Source organism: Psittacula echo, assembly GCF_963264785.1.
Source record: "Psittacula echo genome assembly, chromosome: 13".
NCBI classification, from domain to species: Eukaryota; Metazoa; Chordata; class Aves; order Psittaciformes; family Psittacidae; genus Psittacula; species Psittacula echo.
The window spans coordinates 3,095,204-3,114,717 of NC_137749.1; the positions used below are offsets into that span (position 1 = coordinate 3,095,204).

Sequence of the window (19,514 nt, forward strand, 5' to 3'; positions counted from 1 at the left end):
AGTGTGTGTTGGTGTGTGCACGGGTGTGTGAGCGGACGGGCAGCATTCTGCAGCCTGTGGACAAGCTGCCTCCTGTCCCAGCATCCCAGCAAGCATCCGGAGCGCCGGCCATCGCCGCTCTCACTTGTGAGCGCTGCTGTTGTAATCGTCCTGTGCCGAGGCCGGCAGGGAATGGTCTATCCTGAACTCCTCCTCCAGCCCACCAGGCGCCTTCGCTGTATCCCCCCGGGCTGCAGGTTGGAGACTGTCTGCGCCGGCCCCCTCCAGTCCCAGGATCTGTCTCTGCACCAGCTTGGAATAAAGGCCTCCTTCTTCCATGAGCTGCTTGTGCGAGCCCTGCTGCACCACGCGGCCCTTGTCCAGCACAATGATGTTGTGTGCCTTCTCCACAGTGCTCAGCCTGTGAGCTATGACAAGCACTGTGTGGTTCTGCAAGTCGCCATAGATCGCCTGCTGAATCTGTGCAGGAGGAAAAGACATTAGTGCCTGAGCATCAACGGCTCTGCTTTGGAAGGAAGAACAGCAGCTTTGTAGTCTCTTTTAACAAACCTCTGGACAAGGGATTTGCTCTCCTCTGGCTACAGAGGACACAAGACTCCCTGCAGCACTACTAGCACCAGCATGTCTATCTCAGCTCTTGCTCTGCAACCAAAGGACTGTCTCAGTCCAGCCAGCCCGCAGGGATGCACACAGGTCTGATCCTGCAAACTGAGTGCTTGTTAGAGTTGGACCCCAGATTTGGAGGCCATAAGGTGTTGGCATAGCCTGCAGGAAGCTCAGAAAAGGGGGGCTATTTCCTCAGTGCATCAAGGCAAAGCAAGAGAGAGTTGTTTTCCAGCCAAGAGAGACAATAGCACTAAGGTCTAAAGGCAGGCAGATGGCCACCAGGCATGTGTCACATTGACACCCCTGGCTAGCCAAAACCAACTCCTGGCTGGCATTGGGTACCATGCACGTGGCTGAGCATCTGCAAGCCAACAGGCTGCTCCAAGACTGGATGCTCACACTGCTCTGCTCCAGGGGCCAGCAGCGCTCATCCTCTGGGACTGGGAGACATCCTCACACCTCAAGTTTGAACTATTCTCCTTTGCATCATCGAACAAGTGAGGCCAAACTGCTACTGGCAGAGCTGTCGCATCCCAGCCACATAAACCAGCTCAGTTCACAGAAGGCTCAGGGCTTTTCCTACAAGCATAGCTTCCTTGGTGCCTTAGCTGGGTTTTTAGCTCAGGCAGTCCTGCTCTCCCTACTGCAGTACCAACTTTAGGGTCTTCCTCAGGATTCCATCCTAAAAGGCTGCACAGAGTTGCTGTATGCCAGCTAACACTTCCCACATTTAAAAAGGTCAGCAGAGATCCCCATCTCATCAGGTTTATCAAGCACTGGCTGCTGTGAGCACAGGATTATTCCCTTCTTGGTTGATTATTCTCGATTATTCCCTTCCAATGCTACAGCATTGGAAAGGCTTTACAAAGCAGCATTGGAAGCAAATTCCTGCTCAGGAATCAGCATCTTACCCAAACCTCTGATTGCACCATATCAAGACTAAGCTTGTCCACAGGCTGGAAACTGAAGCTGCAGCCTCTCCTCCAAACCCAGATTGCCTCTTTGGCTCAAACACGAGTCACCTACTCACCGCGTGTTCGCTCTCTGCATCCAGTGCACTTGTGGCTTCATCCAGGATCAGGATAGGGGGGGTTCGGATCAAGGCCCTGGCAATCGCCACTCTCTGCTTCTGGCCACCTGAGAGCTGGGCTCCTTTTTCACCTGCCTCTGTTGGGTCAAGGTAGGGAGGAAAGGGTCAAGCTAAAATCAAGAGCTGCCATGAAGTTCAGCTCCCAGCCACAGCACCAGGATGGTGTCACGCTTTGAAGCAAAGACCACGTAAATGCTTCTGCTCACTTGGCAAAGCAACTTAAATGAGCAAAACATCCCTGAGGCTGCTGTCCTTCCCTCCAGCAGCAAGTTCTCCACTGTTGTCCCAGGGTTTGAGGGACTGATGCTCATGGAAACAATGCAGAAGTCCTTGAGATCATCCAAACTCAAACTCCCCCTGCTCACCCATAAACACAAACCACTGTCAGCCTGAGCTGCCCCCTCTCAAAGCCCCACTGTCACAAATACACCAGCTTTTATTACTCTGCATTTATCACAGGTTTAGTTTCTTCCTCTGCAGGTGAGTTCTGAGCTGGTCTCCTGATCCCTGCACTGAACAGTAATGAGACTGCCAGTGCCATCTCCATAACACTGCCAGGCACTGGGAGCTGGACTGGTCCAGAGGGGATGGGGAATGCTCATCCCGCAGCAGCTCAGTCACCCCAAAAGGCAGCCAGGGTGCTGCACCTCTCCATGCAGCTGCCCTACACCACCACCAAGCTGCCGAGGATCCGTGTCCATCACTACCTGCCTGACTTTCCACCCAAGGGGAGAGTTTGTTTTCCCTAGGCAAGTGCAAGTCCGAACAGAGGGATTTTGGTACCTGTGTGGTATCCATCCTGTAACTCCGTGATGAAGGAGTGTGCATTGGCCTTCTGGGCAGCCTGGACCACTGACTCGAAGGAGGCTGAAGTTAAGCCATAAGAAATGTTATCCGCAATAGAGCGGGCGAACAGCACCGGCTCTTGGCTCACCAGGGAGATCTGCACAGAGGAAGGGAAGAGCAGGGGTTTGGAAGCAGAAGATGCACTGGCCGGTATCACAGATCATCAGCTTTTGCTCCTGCTGGGTAAGACTCAAGCAGAGCCCCACCATTAAACCAAGATACAGAAATTCCCATCACTGTTTGCTCTGCCCAGAATGGGAACCAGTTGCAGGGACAAGGCAGGCTGGAAAAACCCTCTCCTAGGCTTTTGCTGATTTCCTCTTCAAGGCCAGTAATCACGCTTGGGCTCTCCTGCATCTTTTAATCCAAAATTAGCAAGTTAGGGACATAGCTGCTGCAATCCCTTAATTGCTTAGCAACAGCCTCCCTGTCCTACCTTACAGCCACTGCTGCTCGCTCGCGCATTCAAGGCTTTGTCAAACCTACAAGATTGGAATAAATGGAACCCTCCAAATTATTGCTCAGAACTGGGCATGGAGAGAGCCAGTGGGACATGGTCATATTTTAATTGACTTCTCCCCATGCTCCTAATGCCACACCAGGCTTTCTAAACTGAAAGACTCGCTTGTCTTTTAATGCTCCCTCAGTACGGGCAGGGAATGTAAATTAGTCACAGTGACTTTGGCTTCCTCGCCTGTCTCTGATCAATTGTTTGCAGGTTTCCCTGCTGACTGGTGAGGCCATTTGCTCTGGAGGCAAACAAAGCAAGCAGTTACTTGCAGAGGAGATGAAGGCTCATCTGTGCTGAGACACAGACGAGAGCCAAGGGGCCCAGACCCCTCTCTTAGGCAAACCATCCAGCCCCTCTGGTGCTCCACTTGCTGCCAGGGTCCTGAGGAGTTTAACTCCCCATTATCTGAGATTTACTTTAAGATCATAAGGCAGAAACTGCTGGAGGAATGCAAATCTCTTCTTGCAAGACAGATTTAGATGATGATTAATCCAACAACCATAAACATATTTCTACTGTGTCAGCCAAAAGATACAAAACAGAACATGGTTTTTGTTCCGGTTTCGGATGGCTTCCCCCTCCCCATGAAACCACCATCCATCCCTTCCCTTCCACCCTCACTAATTATCCGAATTAGTTTCCTGGGCCACCTCCAGCTTTCTGGACATCTCAGAAGCTGCTGGATCAACTCCAAAGCAACATGCATCACTACCATCCATCCATCCATCCATCCATCCATCCATCCATCCCCTCCGCTCAGGCGATAACTAGAATACACGTATCAGTCGCTCGTACCACTGAGTGCAGGTACTTGTGATCGTACATGTTAATGGGATGCCCGTCCAGCAGCACCTGCCCGTCTTGCAGAGGGTAGAAGTTCTCCAGGATGTTGACACAGGAGCTCTTCCCGCTCCCCGAAGGACCCACCAGTGCGGTCACTTTGCCGGGGTGCAGGGTGAAGGACACATTCTGTAACACGGATGGGAGAGCATGCTCAGGTCCTGGCTTTTCCCAAGGGAAAGCAGCTTGGACACTAGGCAAGAAAGGTAGACACAATCTGGCCACGGTGACCCTCTAGCATGGCATTGCGCTACATCAGCCATCTCTCCTAGCTCCAGATCTGCCTACTGATGTAGCAGGACCTCTAAAACCAGCAGAGCAAACTAACCTCCCTGCTGCCTCCCCCTGCCTCATGACCTCAGCCCCTCTCCCATGCAAACAGTCCAAGGCAGCTTGGCAGAAAGCCCTGTACCACGCTGACGTGTTAATGCCTGAGCAGGGAACAAAGGTTTCATTAACAAATCTCACTCCCTGTAAGGGAGGTCGGCCCTAAACACCCACTGTTCCTTATAATCTGTTTTCCAGCATGCCACTGAGCCTGCCTTTATGCATGTCCGAAAGGGCAGCTGACATTTCCCATGGGATGGGGATGGGTTATTGCCGCGATGGAGAAGTGGTGCGTGATGCCTCATGGTGGGGAGCGCTCTGTGCCCACGGGGCTCACCTGCAGGACCTGTGTAGCAGAGCGAGTGCGGTAGGAGAAGGTCACGTTCCTGAACTCCACCTTCCCATCCACATGGTCTGGGGCCAGGGACCCGTCATTCACCATCGTTGGCTTGCGGTCAATGAACTCAAACACCTTCTCCGCAGCTCCCACTCCCTGCATCAGGCCGCTGTAGACGGAGCCAACGGACTGGAAGGGAAGAGGCAATGGTGAGACCCTTCCATGGAAAAGTCAGTCAGTGCCACTCATAGGGAGAATGGTTGAAAGATTCCCAAGCTTTCTATCATCTGACATGAACTACAGTCATCAGACACAGGGAAAGAAAGGTCTTTCCCCTCTGCAGGGTACGGAAGGGGATATATGGATGCATCCAGGGAAAGGGTATCTAAGAGGATATTGTACATGGGTAGACTCAGAAGGGAATAGAAGGAGGAAAGACATGGATTGGGAAGAGCTGTGCACCAGGAGACACATGACCCAAAGCTCCAACAAAGTTCCTCACCCATCTCTGCTCAAGACCAGCAGCTCCCCAGCACAGTGGTTGAACAGAATCCATGTACTGCAGCACATCACTCCAGCCCCTAATGATGGCTGGCTCATTCCCTAACACACGTCTCAAATGCAGAGCAGCTCCAGGATGGACCCTTTAGACAACTGTTTGGCAGCTGATAAGGCTGTTCCCTGCTGGGATATATTCCTAGTGGATTTACCATTGCACTTTCCCAACTACAACTGCTGCATGCTGACACTGGCTTCCCTGGAATAAACCCCCGTCACATCTGCTCTTTTCAGTATTAAACCTAGAGCTGCAGAACAGCTTATACTGCAACTGCCCCTCCCATCAGGAGAGGGAAAGAAACCCCAAACCAAGCCAAACCCACCCCAAAACCACAGCCTACAAACACCACCAGAGCCTGCAGCCATCTGAACAGATGGTGAGAGCTGGGCAAGCTGCCTCCAGCTCTGCTCTGCCACTGCATAAAGGCTGAAACACCATCAAAACCACTCCTGGCTGCGAGGAAACCTCCACTTGATGGTTTCTGCCTTGATTAGCCAAGCTTACACCTTCACAAGGGGAAGGCAGCCCTGGGTGGGCTCCTCCATCCCACCCACAATCCCATCGTGCTAATGTGCTGCCAACGCAGCAGTTTGCAGCCTATCCCAGGGAATAAAAAGGAAAGAAAGAAAGGAAAGAAAGAAAGAAAGAAAAGAAAAAGTAATATAATTAAGTTTTTAATGAAGCCTGAAATTTAACAGGCAGCTTCCTAACCCCTGCATCCTTCATGCCAGGAAAAATGCTTGGGAGGCAGCCAGGACTCTGCCCTTCAGCAGGGCCAACCTAATCCCTTTGGTCTCAATTGCCTTTTCAGGGGCCCGGCAGCACAGTCAGGTTCCAAGGAGGGGAGCAGGGAGCAGAGGGAAGAATCGACCCTCTGGTGGGCAAAGCCACAGCATGAAGGAAATGCATTGCAGGAAAGCCAACACTGCCCTGGGACCTTCTAGAAGATGAACATCATCTTGATACAGGGTAGCCCAGAGGGATAAACCAGCCTCACCTCCATGCAGTCTCCTAAGACGAACTCATAAATGATGAAGGATATCAGGTTTCCACTTGTCATCTGCCCCGAGATCACGAGATGCCCACCGTAGTAAAGGATGCTGACTTGGACCACCAGGAGAGTCAGCTGAAAGCAAGAAGACACCCCCAAAATCAGCAAGGATAAGTGATATTTTGGTGCCTTTGCAATTACTCACACAACAGCCCACAATTGGTGTGCTGACATTTATTCTGAGCCCCAAACTGAGGATCCCTGACAGCCCTGGCAGTGAGCATGGATATGGAAAACCAACTCAACATGGGCTGATTTAAGGAGCTGGGCTGGCATCTTTCAACAAAACACAAGTCCAGAGGGACAGCAGCCAAGGAGGCAGGGTTTATCTGAAATAACAGAGCATCTCCTGAACTTCTCTTGTGGGCTAACATCCTCGAGCATAATAATGTGTACTCAAAGGATGCAGTCACCTCACCGCTAAAATAAACTTTCTGTATATGACATTTTGATTTAGAACACAAAATCATGGCAACACCAAAAATACTCCTCCTTTGTACAAGTCCCTGAAGCATAACCTCAGCTCTTGCCTAAATCAGTGCGGGGGGTACCACCTACTCTAGAAAGGAGACAGATGAGCTCTGATATGATAAATACCAGCCCCTGCCTTTATTCATCAGGTTCTGTTCCATGCTGCCTGAGTGCTCAGAAAAGCAGTGATGCTCTGGGGCTCTGTGTGGTGTTTGTGGGACAAAAACATTGAGGGAAAGAATTCCTCCTCCATTGCTCTGCCACGATCTGACCTTAAGATCCTGTGCTCCGTCCAAAACAGACTCTACCTGGGCTGCGCTAAATCCTTTGATTCCTTTATGCGTGAGCCCTGCAGGAGCAGCTTTTGAGGGGTTCTGCCTCCTTTGTCTTGGCAGGATCTGTGCTGACCCGCTTCACATTCCAGCTCCATCTGGCAGCCCAGGAACAATGCTAAAAATGCTCCAGTTTTGCTTCCAGACTTAGGGAGCCATCAAGTCTCCCACAGCTGCATGAGGGCACCATAACTCACAAACCCTTTGCCAGAGGGTACTTAGAACGTGCGGAGACAAGGGCAGCCGCACGTGAGGGTTTTGCACAGCCTTTGTTATCAGCCGAGGCAGAAGTCCCAAACCATCTGGTTTTCAATGATGACACAGAAATTGGGGGAAAAACCAGAAGAAACAACCAAAAAAACCAGCCCCAAACCCCATCAGCCTCCCCCTGCCACCACCCCCCCACAGAAAATCTGCTTGTGAGCAGAAGCTCAACCAACGCCGTGGCTGTTTCCCAGCCGGAGCCCCGGAGATGAGCTGGCACAGGCACGCAATGCAGCAAGGCAGAGCACGGGGTTTTCCACGACCTTGAGCAGTTATCAATTCCATTATTATTTGCAAGAGAAAACGGGCTGTTCAGTGGCACGATGCAGCTGCCCTAAGGGGGGAATGGAATATACTTTGAGGAGTAGGAAAGGAATAAGGAAGAGACAGAGCATCACTGGCAGTGGATATTAAAGCCCCATAAGGCTCCTTGGAAGTGGAAAAGTGCCACTGCACCATGTGCATTTGGGGATCTGAAGCAATTCCCTGCCCATTCCCAGCTCCACGCAGGGAGCCACTTACCCCACTGGACCAGACGTAGTAGGTGTAAGCCATGGCCTCCCGCTTGTTGAGCTTGTAAACCTGCTGCAGCTTCTGCCAGTACACGTTTGCCTCCGCTTCCTCGTTGGCAAAGCTGCGGATGGTCTTCATGGCAGAAAGGGTCTCCTCAGCCGTGTTGTTGGCCTTGGCCAGGGCGCTCTGCACATCCTTGGAGAGCTTCTGCAGGGAGCGGGGGGAGGCAGAGCGGGCTCAGCAGGCGCTGGGATGCCCATGGAGCATCTCCCCACACGCCCCGGGCTCTGCTGGGCTTGGGAAAAGAAGGCACGGTGACATCTTCCAGGCCGTGGGCAACAGGACCGAGCACTGGGATATATCCCACACTTTGTGCCAGGAGGAGAACGGATTCATTGTGCTGTCCCCAGGGAGGGACTTGGCTTGCAGGAGGTGAAGTGACCCATCTGGAGCCACTTGGGAAGCCTGGGGCAGGCTTCCTGCTGATGGGATAGGGTCAGCCTGGCCCAGGAGCCCTTCCAGGAGTTTCCAAGTAAAAGGGACAGGTCTGGAGACCAAGGGGAGCTCCTCTCACAAGCACCTGACCCATAGGAGGAGCTGGCATTAGCTATGGGGAACAGCCTTTGGCCCACACTAGCCCCAGGCAGAGGAGGGAGCTCAGCACTGGGTTTAACCCCCACTGAGTCATGGCAAAATGAGAGGAGAGACTGCACAAGGACAGGCACATCCAGGACATCCCATGGCCAAATTGCCTCTCCTGTCAGACCCAAGACGCTTCCACTCCTGAGCATGAAGCAAGGAAGAGCCGAGGCTACACTTATCTGCCCATCCATGTTTAACACCGCCGTCCTGCCCCCACTGCCAGCAGCAAAGCACTCAGACATCAGTCCCACCACTCCCAACACCACCACAACCTCCACAATGGCTTCAGCCCAGCACTGCAGCACATCACAGCCACGCCAGCTCCCCTGCCTACCTTGTAGTACTTCCCATAGACATCAGACACCAGCATGATGATGGGGAAGCCCATGAAAGTGACGAGCGAGAGCTTCCAGGAGAGGCTGAACATGAAGAAGATCACCCCTGTGGCCTTCACCACGTTGCGCAGGAAGATGTTGATGTTCTGGGAGACCAGGTCACTCACTATGGTCGTGTCCGACGTCAGGCGGGAGATGACATCCCCTGCAGCAACAAGGGGTAGGGGAAGGGGAGAGCAGGGATGTGTCACCACTGCCAAGCCACGTTCCGTGCCAGGGGCCAGATGGAGCTCCCCATTCAACCCAGCCCCTTTCTGGGGGTCTAAAGGGTGGCACATGGAAAGGGGGAGACTCCACCACTGTGGATGTGAAGCAAAATAGAGGAGCTTGGATTGCTGCATGCAGGAGGGACATCCAGGATAGCAGAAGAGACTGTGGCAGCATCCTATACTGGCGTGCACCCTGTAGGCACAGAGATGCATGCATAGAGCGTTTGCTGGACCACTGAATGAACCTCCAGAGCTGCTAACCCAACCCCAAGTTATATCCAATTGATGTCAGGAGCTCACCAGAGGCTGCTGGCACTTCTCCTCACCATCCTGGCAGGACCAGCCAGGGCTGTCTGGGTTTATCCATGTGCTCTGCAGCCTAGAGCTGCAAACGGCATGGGCCAGATACTAAGGAGTGAAGAAGCTCCTGTGGTGCCTATTGGTAGAGCTGAATGTTACAGCCAGCAAACATCACCCTCAATTCCTAAATACTCCACACTGCTTGAGTCCAGCTGAACTCCCACGTTTTTGTCAAAGTCCAGGGTTACCTGTATCCCGCTTCCAACATCATCTCTGATGTCCTCAGCTACCAGGGCCCTGTGCAGCTATTGCTAAATACAGCAACAGCCTCAAAACTAAAAATACCACCAAGACTAAATTAAATGGGCAAGGAGTTACAGCGTGCTGGGACCACGCCAGAGCAGCACGGACCGGGACAGGATGAACAGCAAGCAGGGAGAGCGACAGGCACATCCAGCAAGCTTCACACGTCTGAGGTTTCTGATGCCTGCAGCAGAACTGGAGAATGGCCACCAGCAAGCACTGACAGGAGGGATGGGAGGAGGAAAGCGGGTGTTTTGGGGATGAGTGGAGATGAGCATGTCAGCCCTGGGACTGCGGAATGTCAGGCTGATGGTGGCAATGGGACATCCCCAGGGTGCTGGGCAATCCCATCCCAACCCCATAATAGGGGCAAACCAAAGGGAAGAGCTTTCTGCTGCTATTTCTGAACACAAGCACTCGGGTGCTGTCTCTGGCTGTGTGCTGGTGGGGCAAGCCAAGGGAAAAACAATACTGGGATGGGAAGAGGAACCAACCTGTGCGGTTCTCATCAAAGAAGCTCATCTCCTGAGCCACCAGTGACCTGAAGAGGCAGTTGCGGAGGCGAATGTTCAGTCTTGCAAATATGAGTGTAAAAACGCCGCCACGGATACCTGCGGCAAATGAGCTAATTGCAGATAAGAAACGTTATAGACCAATGGACATGAAACCCAGCCCCAGCAACACAAACACCCCAATGCCCAAGGGCTTGGTACCACTTCCCAGCCTAGGAAGTGATGGCTAAACCAGCCCGCACCTCTTCTGGGTGCTAACCAGCATGGGGATGGCTGGTCCTATCCCCAGTAGCGACAAACCTCCAGAGGGGACACTGCTGCTGGGACAGCATTCCTTTGGAAACCTGTTCCCTGGGTGCGTTCCTGCTCTCCCACCACCAGCAGACAGGTGTGGAGGGCTACGCAACAGCCTCATGAGCGCCACCACATCCTCTCTGCACCGTGATAGCACAGAGAAATCAAAGCGCATCCCTCAAGTCTGGCAGGGACTTGGCAATGGGACAGCCCATGCCCACTGCCACTGTGATCTCCTATGGGAAAACCCCAATTCCTCCTATTCAGAGCCAAAACCAGCCCCTGCCATTACCTTCCTATGGCGAGCAGAGACATGACCAGCACTGCCGTGGAGAAGCGGTCCATGCTCTTCTGCACCACGATGCCATCAATGGCCAGCCCCGTGTAGTAGGGCAGGAAGGTCTCTCCTGCCAGACAAGCACAGGACATGGGGGTTGAGCTCCATGGTATGGGATCAGCATAGGATCAGTATTCCAACTGCGACGGCTTGTGGACAACCCCATCCCCACCACAGAGAGACTCGGCTGTCACACAAGATGGCACAGGAGGTGCAGCCCTCAGTGGCACATGGGGATGTTTCATTTCCCAGTGTATTTTATCCCCTATTCCCTTTTTTCTTTGCCCCATTGCATTTTTTAATCCATCCTGTGTGGGACATGCAACCCAGCACCCCCAAAAACCAATCCTGGGATGCTGTCAAGCCCCCCACTATGGCTCCATCCTGGTGAGGATGGGAGCACACCACAGCTCCCCATGTCCCTTCACTCACCCAGTGCAGCCACGAGGAGGAAGAAGGAGGCAATGCCCAGGAAGAAGGCATCTGGCTTGGTGTAGGACAGCAGTTTATGGATGGTGGGACCCGCTGCCTCCTCCCGCTTGTCCCGTGGGGTTCCCCCATCACAGCTCTCCTCTGCCTCAGCACGGGATCCAGCGCCAGGCCCCAGCGCCTCGCGGGAAGAGGTGACACAAGCCAGAAGCTGCCACAGCCCGAAGGTGGCCGCCAGCGCCACGTACGTCCAGGCAAAGAGCCCCCAGAACCAGGGGTCCCTGATGGTCCTCCGCACCTCCGAGTAGAGCAGCAGCTTCACCATCATGTAGATGCCCATGAGGAGGCAGACGATGGTGATGAAGGTCCGCGATGCCCTGAGGCGCCGGGGGCCATAGGCTGTGTTGGTGGCCACCCCAATGGCAGCCCCCAGCAGCACGCAGCTGCGGTAGAGGCAGCCCCCCCAGATGTCCAGCAGTGAGTTGAAGATGTTGAAGTGCCGCAGGTCCTGCAGGACATCCTGGCTACTGCGGCCATGGGTGTAGAGCAGCGTGGTGACCACCACATCGGCCCCGCTGAGCACCAGCGTGCTGGCCACTGCCTTCCAGGCGCGCATCCTTGATGCTGGGCTGGGGTTCACCAAGGCAGTGAGGGGCAGCTCTAGCACAGGCAGGGCACGGTCATGTCAGCTTCTGCTGTGGGGCAAGAAGTGGGAGATGAGGTTGTTATTCATCCCGGAAAGATGGCAGGGAAAGGGGAGCAAGATGGGAGGACAACCATACCAGCCCAACCTGACCCCAAACATCACTATCTACTCCTTCCTCCCCTCCTCTGCTGTATACACTCCAAAATACTTCATAAAACAAGAAATAAGAAGCACAATGGAAGCCACGTTTCCCTCCCAGATGCCTCCACCCATCCTGAATCCCAAAGCAGGAATCTGCACAGCTCAGTGGGAATCTGCATCCCTGCTTGCTGTGGTGGGGCTGGCCAGGAGGTCCCCAGCAGCTGGGTGATGCTGAGACATCTGTCCTGTGCTATGGAGCTGTGAACGTGTTAAACTCAGACACTTAAGATCTGAGAGTCCCTCTCCACCTTTCCCGGCACAAAACTGAAGCTGAGCACTCAATTCAAACCACATGGGAGGGGAAAGGAGAGCAGCTTGGCTTCATGACAGACACCCCACCACCAGAAAAAGAATAATCACAGCCTGTCACACCTTGCCCTCTGGAATATTCACTTGGGATAACCCAGTAAGCCCCCTGTGCTGGCAGCATGCAGTTCAGCCACACAACAAAAACCCCAATAGATTAAAAAGGGGCTGGAAATCCACAACCGCATCCCACGGGAGAGGGAGGCTCCGGGGTGGAATGGCACCTTTACTGTCACCCATGGGTCTGACTGGTGGCAGGGATTGAACAGACACAGGGAAAGGTGAAAAGCTCGACTTGATTTAAACCCCACCTGCTCCTGCACCATGCCCAGAGGTGCCACGTGTGGGCAGGAGGGAGGTACCTGACCCTTGGATTTGTGCTGGCCACGCCGCCCGTGACGGTGCATGGTGCGGAAGGGACGGCACAAGGATGCCATGCGCTGGCCATGCACCGGCCTCTGTGACCGCAGCCACCTCCGCAGCCACCCAAAAGCAAACGATGGGGAGAAGGGCACCTCTCCCAGCACAGCGCCCATGGCCCAGAGCACGCTCGGTGGTTGGGCAGGTGGGATACAAGGGTAAAAAGTGGAGGAAAACGTGGCAGAGGCTGCAGTGTAGGGAACAACGAAGGTCTGTGGGGTCGGGGGGGAAGGAGGGATGGGGGCAAAGCGGAGTCAGGGAGGAGCTGGACACGCTTCCCAGGGTGCTCGCTGCTGCCATCCGCTGCAACGCTGCGCGGATCCGGCCCGGTGAGGAGGAGGAGGAGGAGGAAGAGGAGGCGGCGGCCACAGCAGCTCCCCGCCAGCCGCAAAGGTACCCCCAGCTACGAAGATGGAGAGGCCGAAGCCCGCTGCCTCACCCCAGCTTCCCCCTGGACGAGATGCTTCTCCCAGGGGAGACTCCTGGGAAGGGCCGTGCCCGCCATAGCAAGGGACACAGAAACCCCCCCCACCCCGGCCCATCCGGACGGCTCTTACCGGCGGCGGGAATGGACGGGAATCGGCCGGGATCAACCCGATCCTGCCCGGCCCAACCTGGCGGCGGCCGCGAGTCCCGGGAACAAGGTCGGGAGGGGGCGTGGCCTACTCCTGACCACGCCCCCTCGCTGCGGCTCGCTCCTATCCCCGCCCGCGGTGCCATCGGGGGTACCCGGACCGCCGTTATCAACCCCGATGAACCCTGTCCTAACTCGGGCAGGGCAGAGCCGGGGCTTCCCCACCTCAAGAAGTTTTCTCTTTGCGAAATTAAGTTATTTTTTGTATTGTTTGATTGGGTTTATTTCATTTCTGCAGTTGGAGGGGGGATACAACACAGGAGGTGGCTTTAAAGACAACCAGGACAGAGTCAGTATAGTTTCTTATATTAACCCCTAAATAGAGGTTTAAATTAACCCCTGAACAGGGGGTTAAATGATCTTGACACAGAGACTGGTAATTTCCAACAATTCCACTTTAATCATTATTTTCCCCCCTTCAAGTACCCACACCAGTGCTCAGGCATCAGTGCATCCACCTGGGCTACAGAGGAGATAAAAGGGCTGATCAGTGTTATTATCCCTGTGTTTTTGGAGCACTTTGTAACCCTCATCAGTACAGGAAGAGGCTATGGGATTCCCAGAATTCTCTCCATTTCTGAAGGGAACAGAACAGTCATGTTACAAAGCAAAACTTCCATTTTTCTCTGCCTCAATAACTAAAATCATCACATGCTATTGTCAGCTTTATTTCTGCTAATTAGTGCTTAAAAACAAAAAGCTCACTTCAAGCCATTCCCATGTCCACCATCAGCCCTGGTGCGACTCTTCCCTGTCCAGGCTGACAGTGGGGAGGAGAGTTTAAAGCTGTAGGAAACGTGTGACAACGTGGCTAAGCTGGGTCTAGTGTCTGGTTCTCCCCCACCTGCACCCAGATGCCTCCCCAGGCATTGATGTGATTGCTCCCAGCATGGTAAAGGTGGAGCTTTGTGGCCTCTTTTGCTGCCAACATGTGAACAAGAACCGTGCCACTTCCCTGGACAGAGGGATGCTCCGAGGGCAAATGTGGACCGGGAAGTGACTAAACAGACACCCTTGTCTGAACCTTCCCCTTCCCTTCTTCCCAGGACAGAGCAGGCACATCTGCACCCTGGACCCCCATGCAGCTGGGCCACAGACCTTGGGGACAGCCCGTGCTGCTGTCCCCAGCCCCGCAGGACCCCCCGGCAGCCCCAGGGGCTAACTGGTTTTCTTCACCCCAGCCATGCTCTGCTCGGGCGGCAGGACCGTCTCTATCTGGAAGGACACAAACTGGCCCTTCTTCAGCTTCTTCAGGGAGCCGGCAGCTTCGCTCCTGAACACGTTGTCTTCCACTTTGAAGGCAAGAGAGGGCAGGCCCCGGCTTTTCCTCTTCACACTCTTCCGCTCCCGCTTGTAAGCTGTGGTCATGTTGGCGATCACCTGGAAAGCAGAATTACTTGCGTCGGGCCTTGAGATGTTGCTTAAAAACCAATTCAACTCCGTCTCAAACAAGCTTAGGGAAAGAAAACAGCACTGCAGCTTGTGGAGCTTGGCTTGGTAAGCCATGGCTGTGCCAGCGCCAGCACCTGGAGCAAGGGAGGCACTAAGCAAGGTCTCTGCAGCCTTATTCTCACCAACCCCACACTAGCAGGCCTCACATTAAAAAGCTGTGATTTCATGGCTGCACTCAGAGGAGCTGATAGTTCTCCATCAGTAGAGGGCAGAAGGGGATCTAGGCTGGAGTCACACAGTGCCAGGAAAAGCTTTTATTGCCTCCTGTTAATTACAGTCCAAATCCTGGCCTGTCTGCAGGCAAGTGTTGGTGATCTAGACACCAGAAGTGCCCTTAGACACGACAGAATGCTTCAGTATTACCCAGAGCAAGCTCTCTCTACCCTGTGCCATGATGTGTATCTCTATTCACAAAAGGGGAGCTGAGCTTGTGAGCCTGAGCTGCGAACAGACCCCATGTTCAGCTCCTTGGCCTCCTCTCTCCCATCCCATTTTACTCCTGCTATTCCTCAGCAAGAAGAATCACAGTCCAGGGGATCAGAGAGGACCACATAACCCTGTCCAAGTGCAAGAAATGACTGAGCAAACAAAGCACTTGAGCCCTGCCTGTGATTTTTTGGCACACAGATTGCCAAGCACATTACAGGGGACACTGAGGTCATTCATCAAGTCAGAAAACCAAGGAACACAGACAAAATGAGCTGCCTAAGGTCACCCAGCACATCAGAGACAGGCAGGAGCTGAATGCCGGCCTTTCTGCCCAAACCCAGCTCTCTGTTCACTGGGGCACTAGTCCTCATGGTAGCCCCAACTTCCTCAGTTTCTGTCCTCCTGTTTTGGGGCATGGTTACTTTTAACCTCTTAGTTATGTACCGTGTCCCTAAAGGCTTTTTGTCCCTGCCTAAGGACAGACTCCCTTGGCTGATCTGAGATGCAGATTACAAGGGAGGGTGCTGGGCAAGCTGGGACACAGCTCTCATTAGCCTTGATGGGGAAAGCCACCAAGCCAGTCCCCTTGTATTTCATCAACCAGCTCTGAGCAGCAACACCACCAGCTTCCCTGTGGCACCAAATGGTGCTGGCTCAGAGGGTCCAGCTCTACTCCTGCTGCCCTCAGTTCCACTGAGGTGCCACTTCCTCTCAGGCCAGGCCTGTGGAGTTTCAGGCAATGCTGAACTGGCTTCTGCCTTGCTCCTTCAAGCTGGATGCACGGCCCCTCAACCTTGCTCAAGCCAGACAGCTCCCTGCTATGCTTGGTGACAGGAGAAAGCCTGCAGGCAAAGGAGAGGCAGCATTTCTGGATAGGGCAGGGGCTCTCTCCGAGTATGTGAGCAGGCACCATTCTTGTACGGGCAAATCCCTTCCATGCAGCTCTTGTACAGTCTGGTGCAAGGGACCCTGGGGGACTTACTTAGCTGCAAAATGATTTCAAGGCACCCCAAGACTTACAATTTCTTTCACCATGTTCTGCTGCTCCTGAACCGCAGCTGTGAATGGCGGGAGGCTGTCTGCCTTTCCAGAGCCAGCCCCCTGCTCTTTAGAGTCCTTGACAAAATCCACCTACAAGGCACAGACATTTGGGTGTTACTGTGTAGCTGTACCAGTGGCAAACCTCCTACAAGACTCTCCTTTGTGGAGAAGTTACCTCGGACGACAGGCACACGTATCTGTTGAACATGAGGAAGAAGGGGGGGTACTTAGTGCTGGAGTTAACTGAGGTGCGGAAATTGAAGAGCACGGGGTCGAGGTGGGTGTCCCATTCGCTGGGCTTCTCATTCACCACGCTGCAGAGGGAGGATCTGAGCACCTCTGCGCTGCGGTCATCCAGGCCCGCGCAGTCTGCGGGGTCTGCAGGGGTGAGGACCTGAGAGATGTTCCAGCGCTCGCATAAATGCCGGCTGACCTGCAAAGAAGGGGTCATGCCCATGGGAGAACAAGGCAGGTTTGTACCCCAGCAGCTCGCATGCTCCACAAGATAGCACTAGCCCCATGCCAGGAGATGCTGCTCAGCAGAAAAAGCTCTCAGAAAAGTTGGACCTGACAGGATGTTTTGCAATGACTATTCCTGTGCTCAAGGCTTTCCACAGCAGTGGGAAGCTCGGTTAATCCCAGGGTAGGGCAGGAATATCATGGACATGATCTCACTGGACGTTTCCCTCTGAGCAGAGAGGCTGCAGTGTGGCTGGAGGACTTGCACCACAGAACCACAACCTTAAATCCCTGACAGATTGAAAGCTGACAAATTATCTACTGCTGGTAACAGGGATGGGGCAGGAAAAAGGCAGCATCAGTTCCTCACCCCCCCTATACATGGCATACTGCAGCTCTGTCCAAAAAAATCCCTTAACTGCTTTTCCTTGAACCACCCAGCACCTGACCTACCTCCTCACAGAAGTCCCAGCTCTGACTGGCATAAATGTTCTTGGATGCTCCAAACCTGCACAAGAAGAGGACATATAACTGGTTTAAATTCCATCAGCTGCAGGGCAGAGTCAGAGGAGTTCGATCTGCACTGGTGATAACAGGGTATAAAAAGGACAGAGACCCTCCAGCAGAGTTTGTGCTAAGGAGGCTGGCATAGCCTCACCTCGCCAAGAGCAGAGAGAGGTCTGCTTGCTTTTGGATGATAAAGTTTCCTGCTCTGAATGTAAATCTCTACTGGCCACATGCATTTTCCACAAGGACAATGTCACCTGGTGACATGCACCATGCGAGTGCAAAATAAACACTTCCTAGGAGGGATCAGGAAATGGCTTTAAAACGTCTGCAGAGAACTGGGACACCAGCTCTATTGGCTTTGGGGCTACTCAGAGAACTACTTCTGCCTCTTTCTCCCCTCCCCTGGTAAGAGGAGGAGAACAGGCTCTTCCCAAGTACTTTGTAAAGAGCAACTGAGAGGCACTGCACAGTGTCTCCTGTATAAGGGAGTGTTCCTGCTCTTGTGGGGAACCAGCTTGTGGATGTTGGGTATTTTTGCAACACACATCCCAGCACTCCCCATCTCACTGCAGAGGTGCAATGTAACCAACAACAGAGGAGCCCACCTGTAAAAAACTGCAGCTAGGGCTTTAGCCACTGATAAAGGATCTTTCTTCTGCAGAGGAGCAGCCTCAACCCACTTTGTGAAACAGTCAGTCACAAGGAGGATGTGTGTATTGCTTTGGCTTGTCTCAGGAAAAGGGCCTGCATAAACAAGCATCAAGAAAAATCAACGTGATGCCGTAATATCACCCGAATCAGGAAAGTCAAAAACCCAGCCCAGCAAAACAATCACTGCGAGAACAACAGTGACTCTGCTCTGCAATGTCATTTGGCCAATGCATTTCTGTGACCTTTGTCAGCAAAAATACACCCATCACAGGCTCAATCCTGGGAAGGAACGCACGCCCACAGCTCCCATTGTGTGTGGGGAGGGAGCAGAGCCGGTCACACGGATCAGGTTGCACCTTGGAACTCTGCTGTGGCCTCTTTGCCACCTCCTCACACAGACACAGCAGCTCTCGCTCACGTGCCTGCGTGTGGCAGGCAGTAAGTCTGCCACGCTGTCTGCGAGCTGACGTGGAAGCCTTGAAAAGCCTGTCTGTCAGCCCCAAACACCCTGTCAGCCACAAACACTCACCGTGAATGTCTAATCCCAGCACTTCCCAGGGTGATTCCGCTTTGACAGGCCTCGCTTTCCGCGATACGTTCTTGTTGTGCTCTGCGTTCTGGCATGTTTCACACATTTTGATCTGGGAAAGGAAACAGACGTGTCAAAGGAGTTTAAACTATGCTGATGGGTTCTGTCAGGTTCAGACTGGACAGGTTATGGAGGGATGAGGTGGGCAGCACATCTGAGCAGCTTCCTTCTACCCAATCAGAACAGTGAGGTGCAAGAAGAAGAGGACAACACACAACAAGCCAAGAGAGCTCACCTTTCACATGCTTACCTGACAGCATTCTTTGACACAATAAACAGTTTTCACCATGTGGCCTACAGCTAAGACATTTCTTGCCCTGGTTGTAGGCAGATATTTATTGCATTTATAACTTCTACTGCCAGCTAGAAAAATCATCAGCCCCAGGATGCAGGATGGGCTGCTCGGACCATGCAATGCAACCACACTTCTTCAAACCACACTGTTGCAGAGCCCTGCTGCAGGGAGCTTTCAGCAATAACTCAGGTGAGGCAAGCAGCCAAGGAGAATTAGCAGGAACGCTGAGCTCCTCCTGGTACAATAGTTTAGAGAACTGGGCAGCTCTGGGAGGAATCCAGACTGCTCAAAGCCAGACTCAGCAAGGCCGAAACCATCTCATCTTCCCACACCAGCCAAAACTGGCACAATGAGTCCTACCTGCATGGATTTCCTGATGCTCGGAGGAAAGACATCCAATCTACCCAGCTGCCTCGGGATGTTCCAACAGTTTCACCTGCAGAGTGACCCAGTGCCTGTTTCAAAGCACCAGGCACTAGAAACAACTCTGTCCCTGCAGTAGGGCTCTTCTGGCTGCTCACTGGGGACTGCCTGAACGTCCTGGTGTCACTGACACAGTCAGTGCCCTCAACTTACCCAGTCCACGACATCTTTCACAATCCCCAGCCAGTAGTACCGGCTCTGAATCCGGTGCACTGTCTTTTTCTGTCCCAGATGGTTCCCAATGTCGGTGAAGTGGCTTTCCAGGAAGACCTGCCGCCTCCGTTCGGGAT

At 53.4% G+C, this 19,514-nt stretch overlaps 1 protein-coding gene across 1 annotated transcript; it reads right to left on the reverse strand.

Moving 5' to 3' along the window:
• Window positions 1-120: 120 nt before the first annotated feature.
• On the reverse strand, window positions 121-11,784 carry ABCB9 (ATP binding cassette subfamily B member 9; the record flags this gene model as incomplete). The annotated part of the gene is made up of 11 exons (XM_080629007.1): window positions 121-459; window positions 1,637-1,773; window positions 2,480-2,639; window positions 3,849-4,022; window positions 4,558-4,746; window positions 6,114-6,242; window positions 7,757-7,954; window positions 8,724-8,929; window positions 10,091-10,221; window positions 10,695-10,809; window positions 11,172-11,784. The coding sequence occupies 11 exons, from the start codon at window positions 11,782-11,784 to the stop codon at window positions 121-123; spliced, it is 2,391 nt and encodes a 796-aa protein (XP_080485133.1).
• Window positions 11,785-19,514: the final 7,730 nt, after the last annotated feature.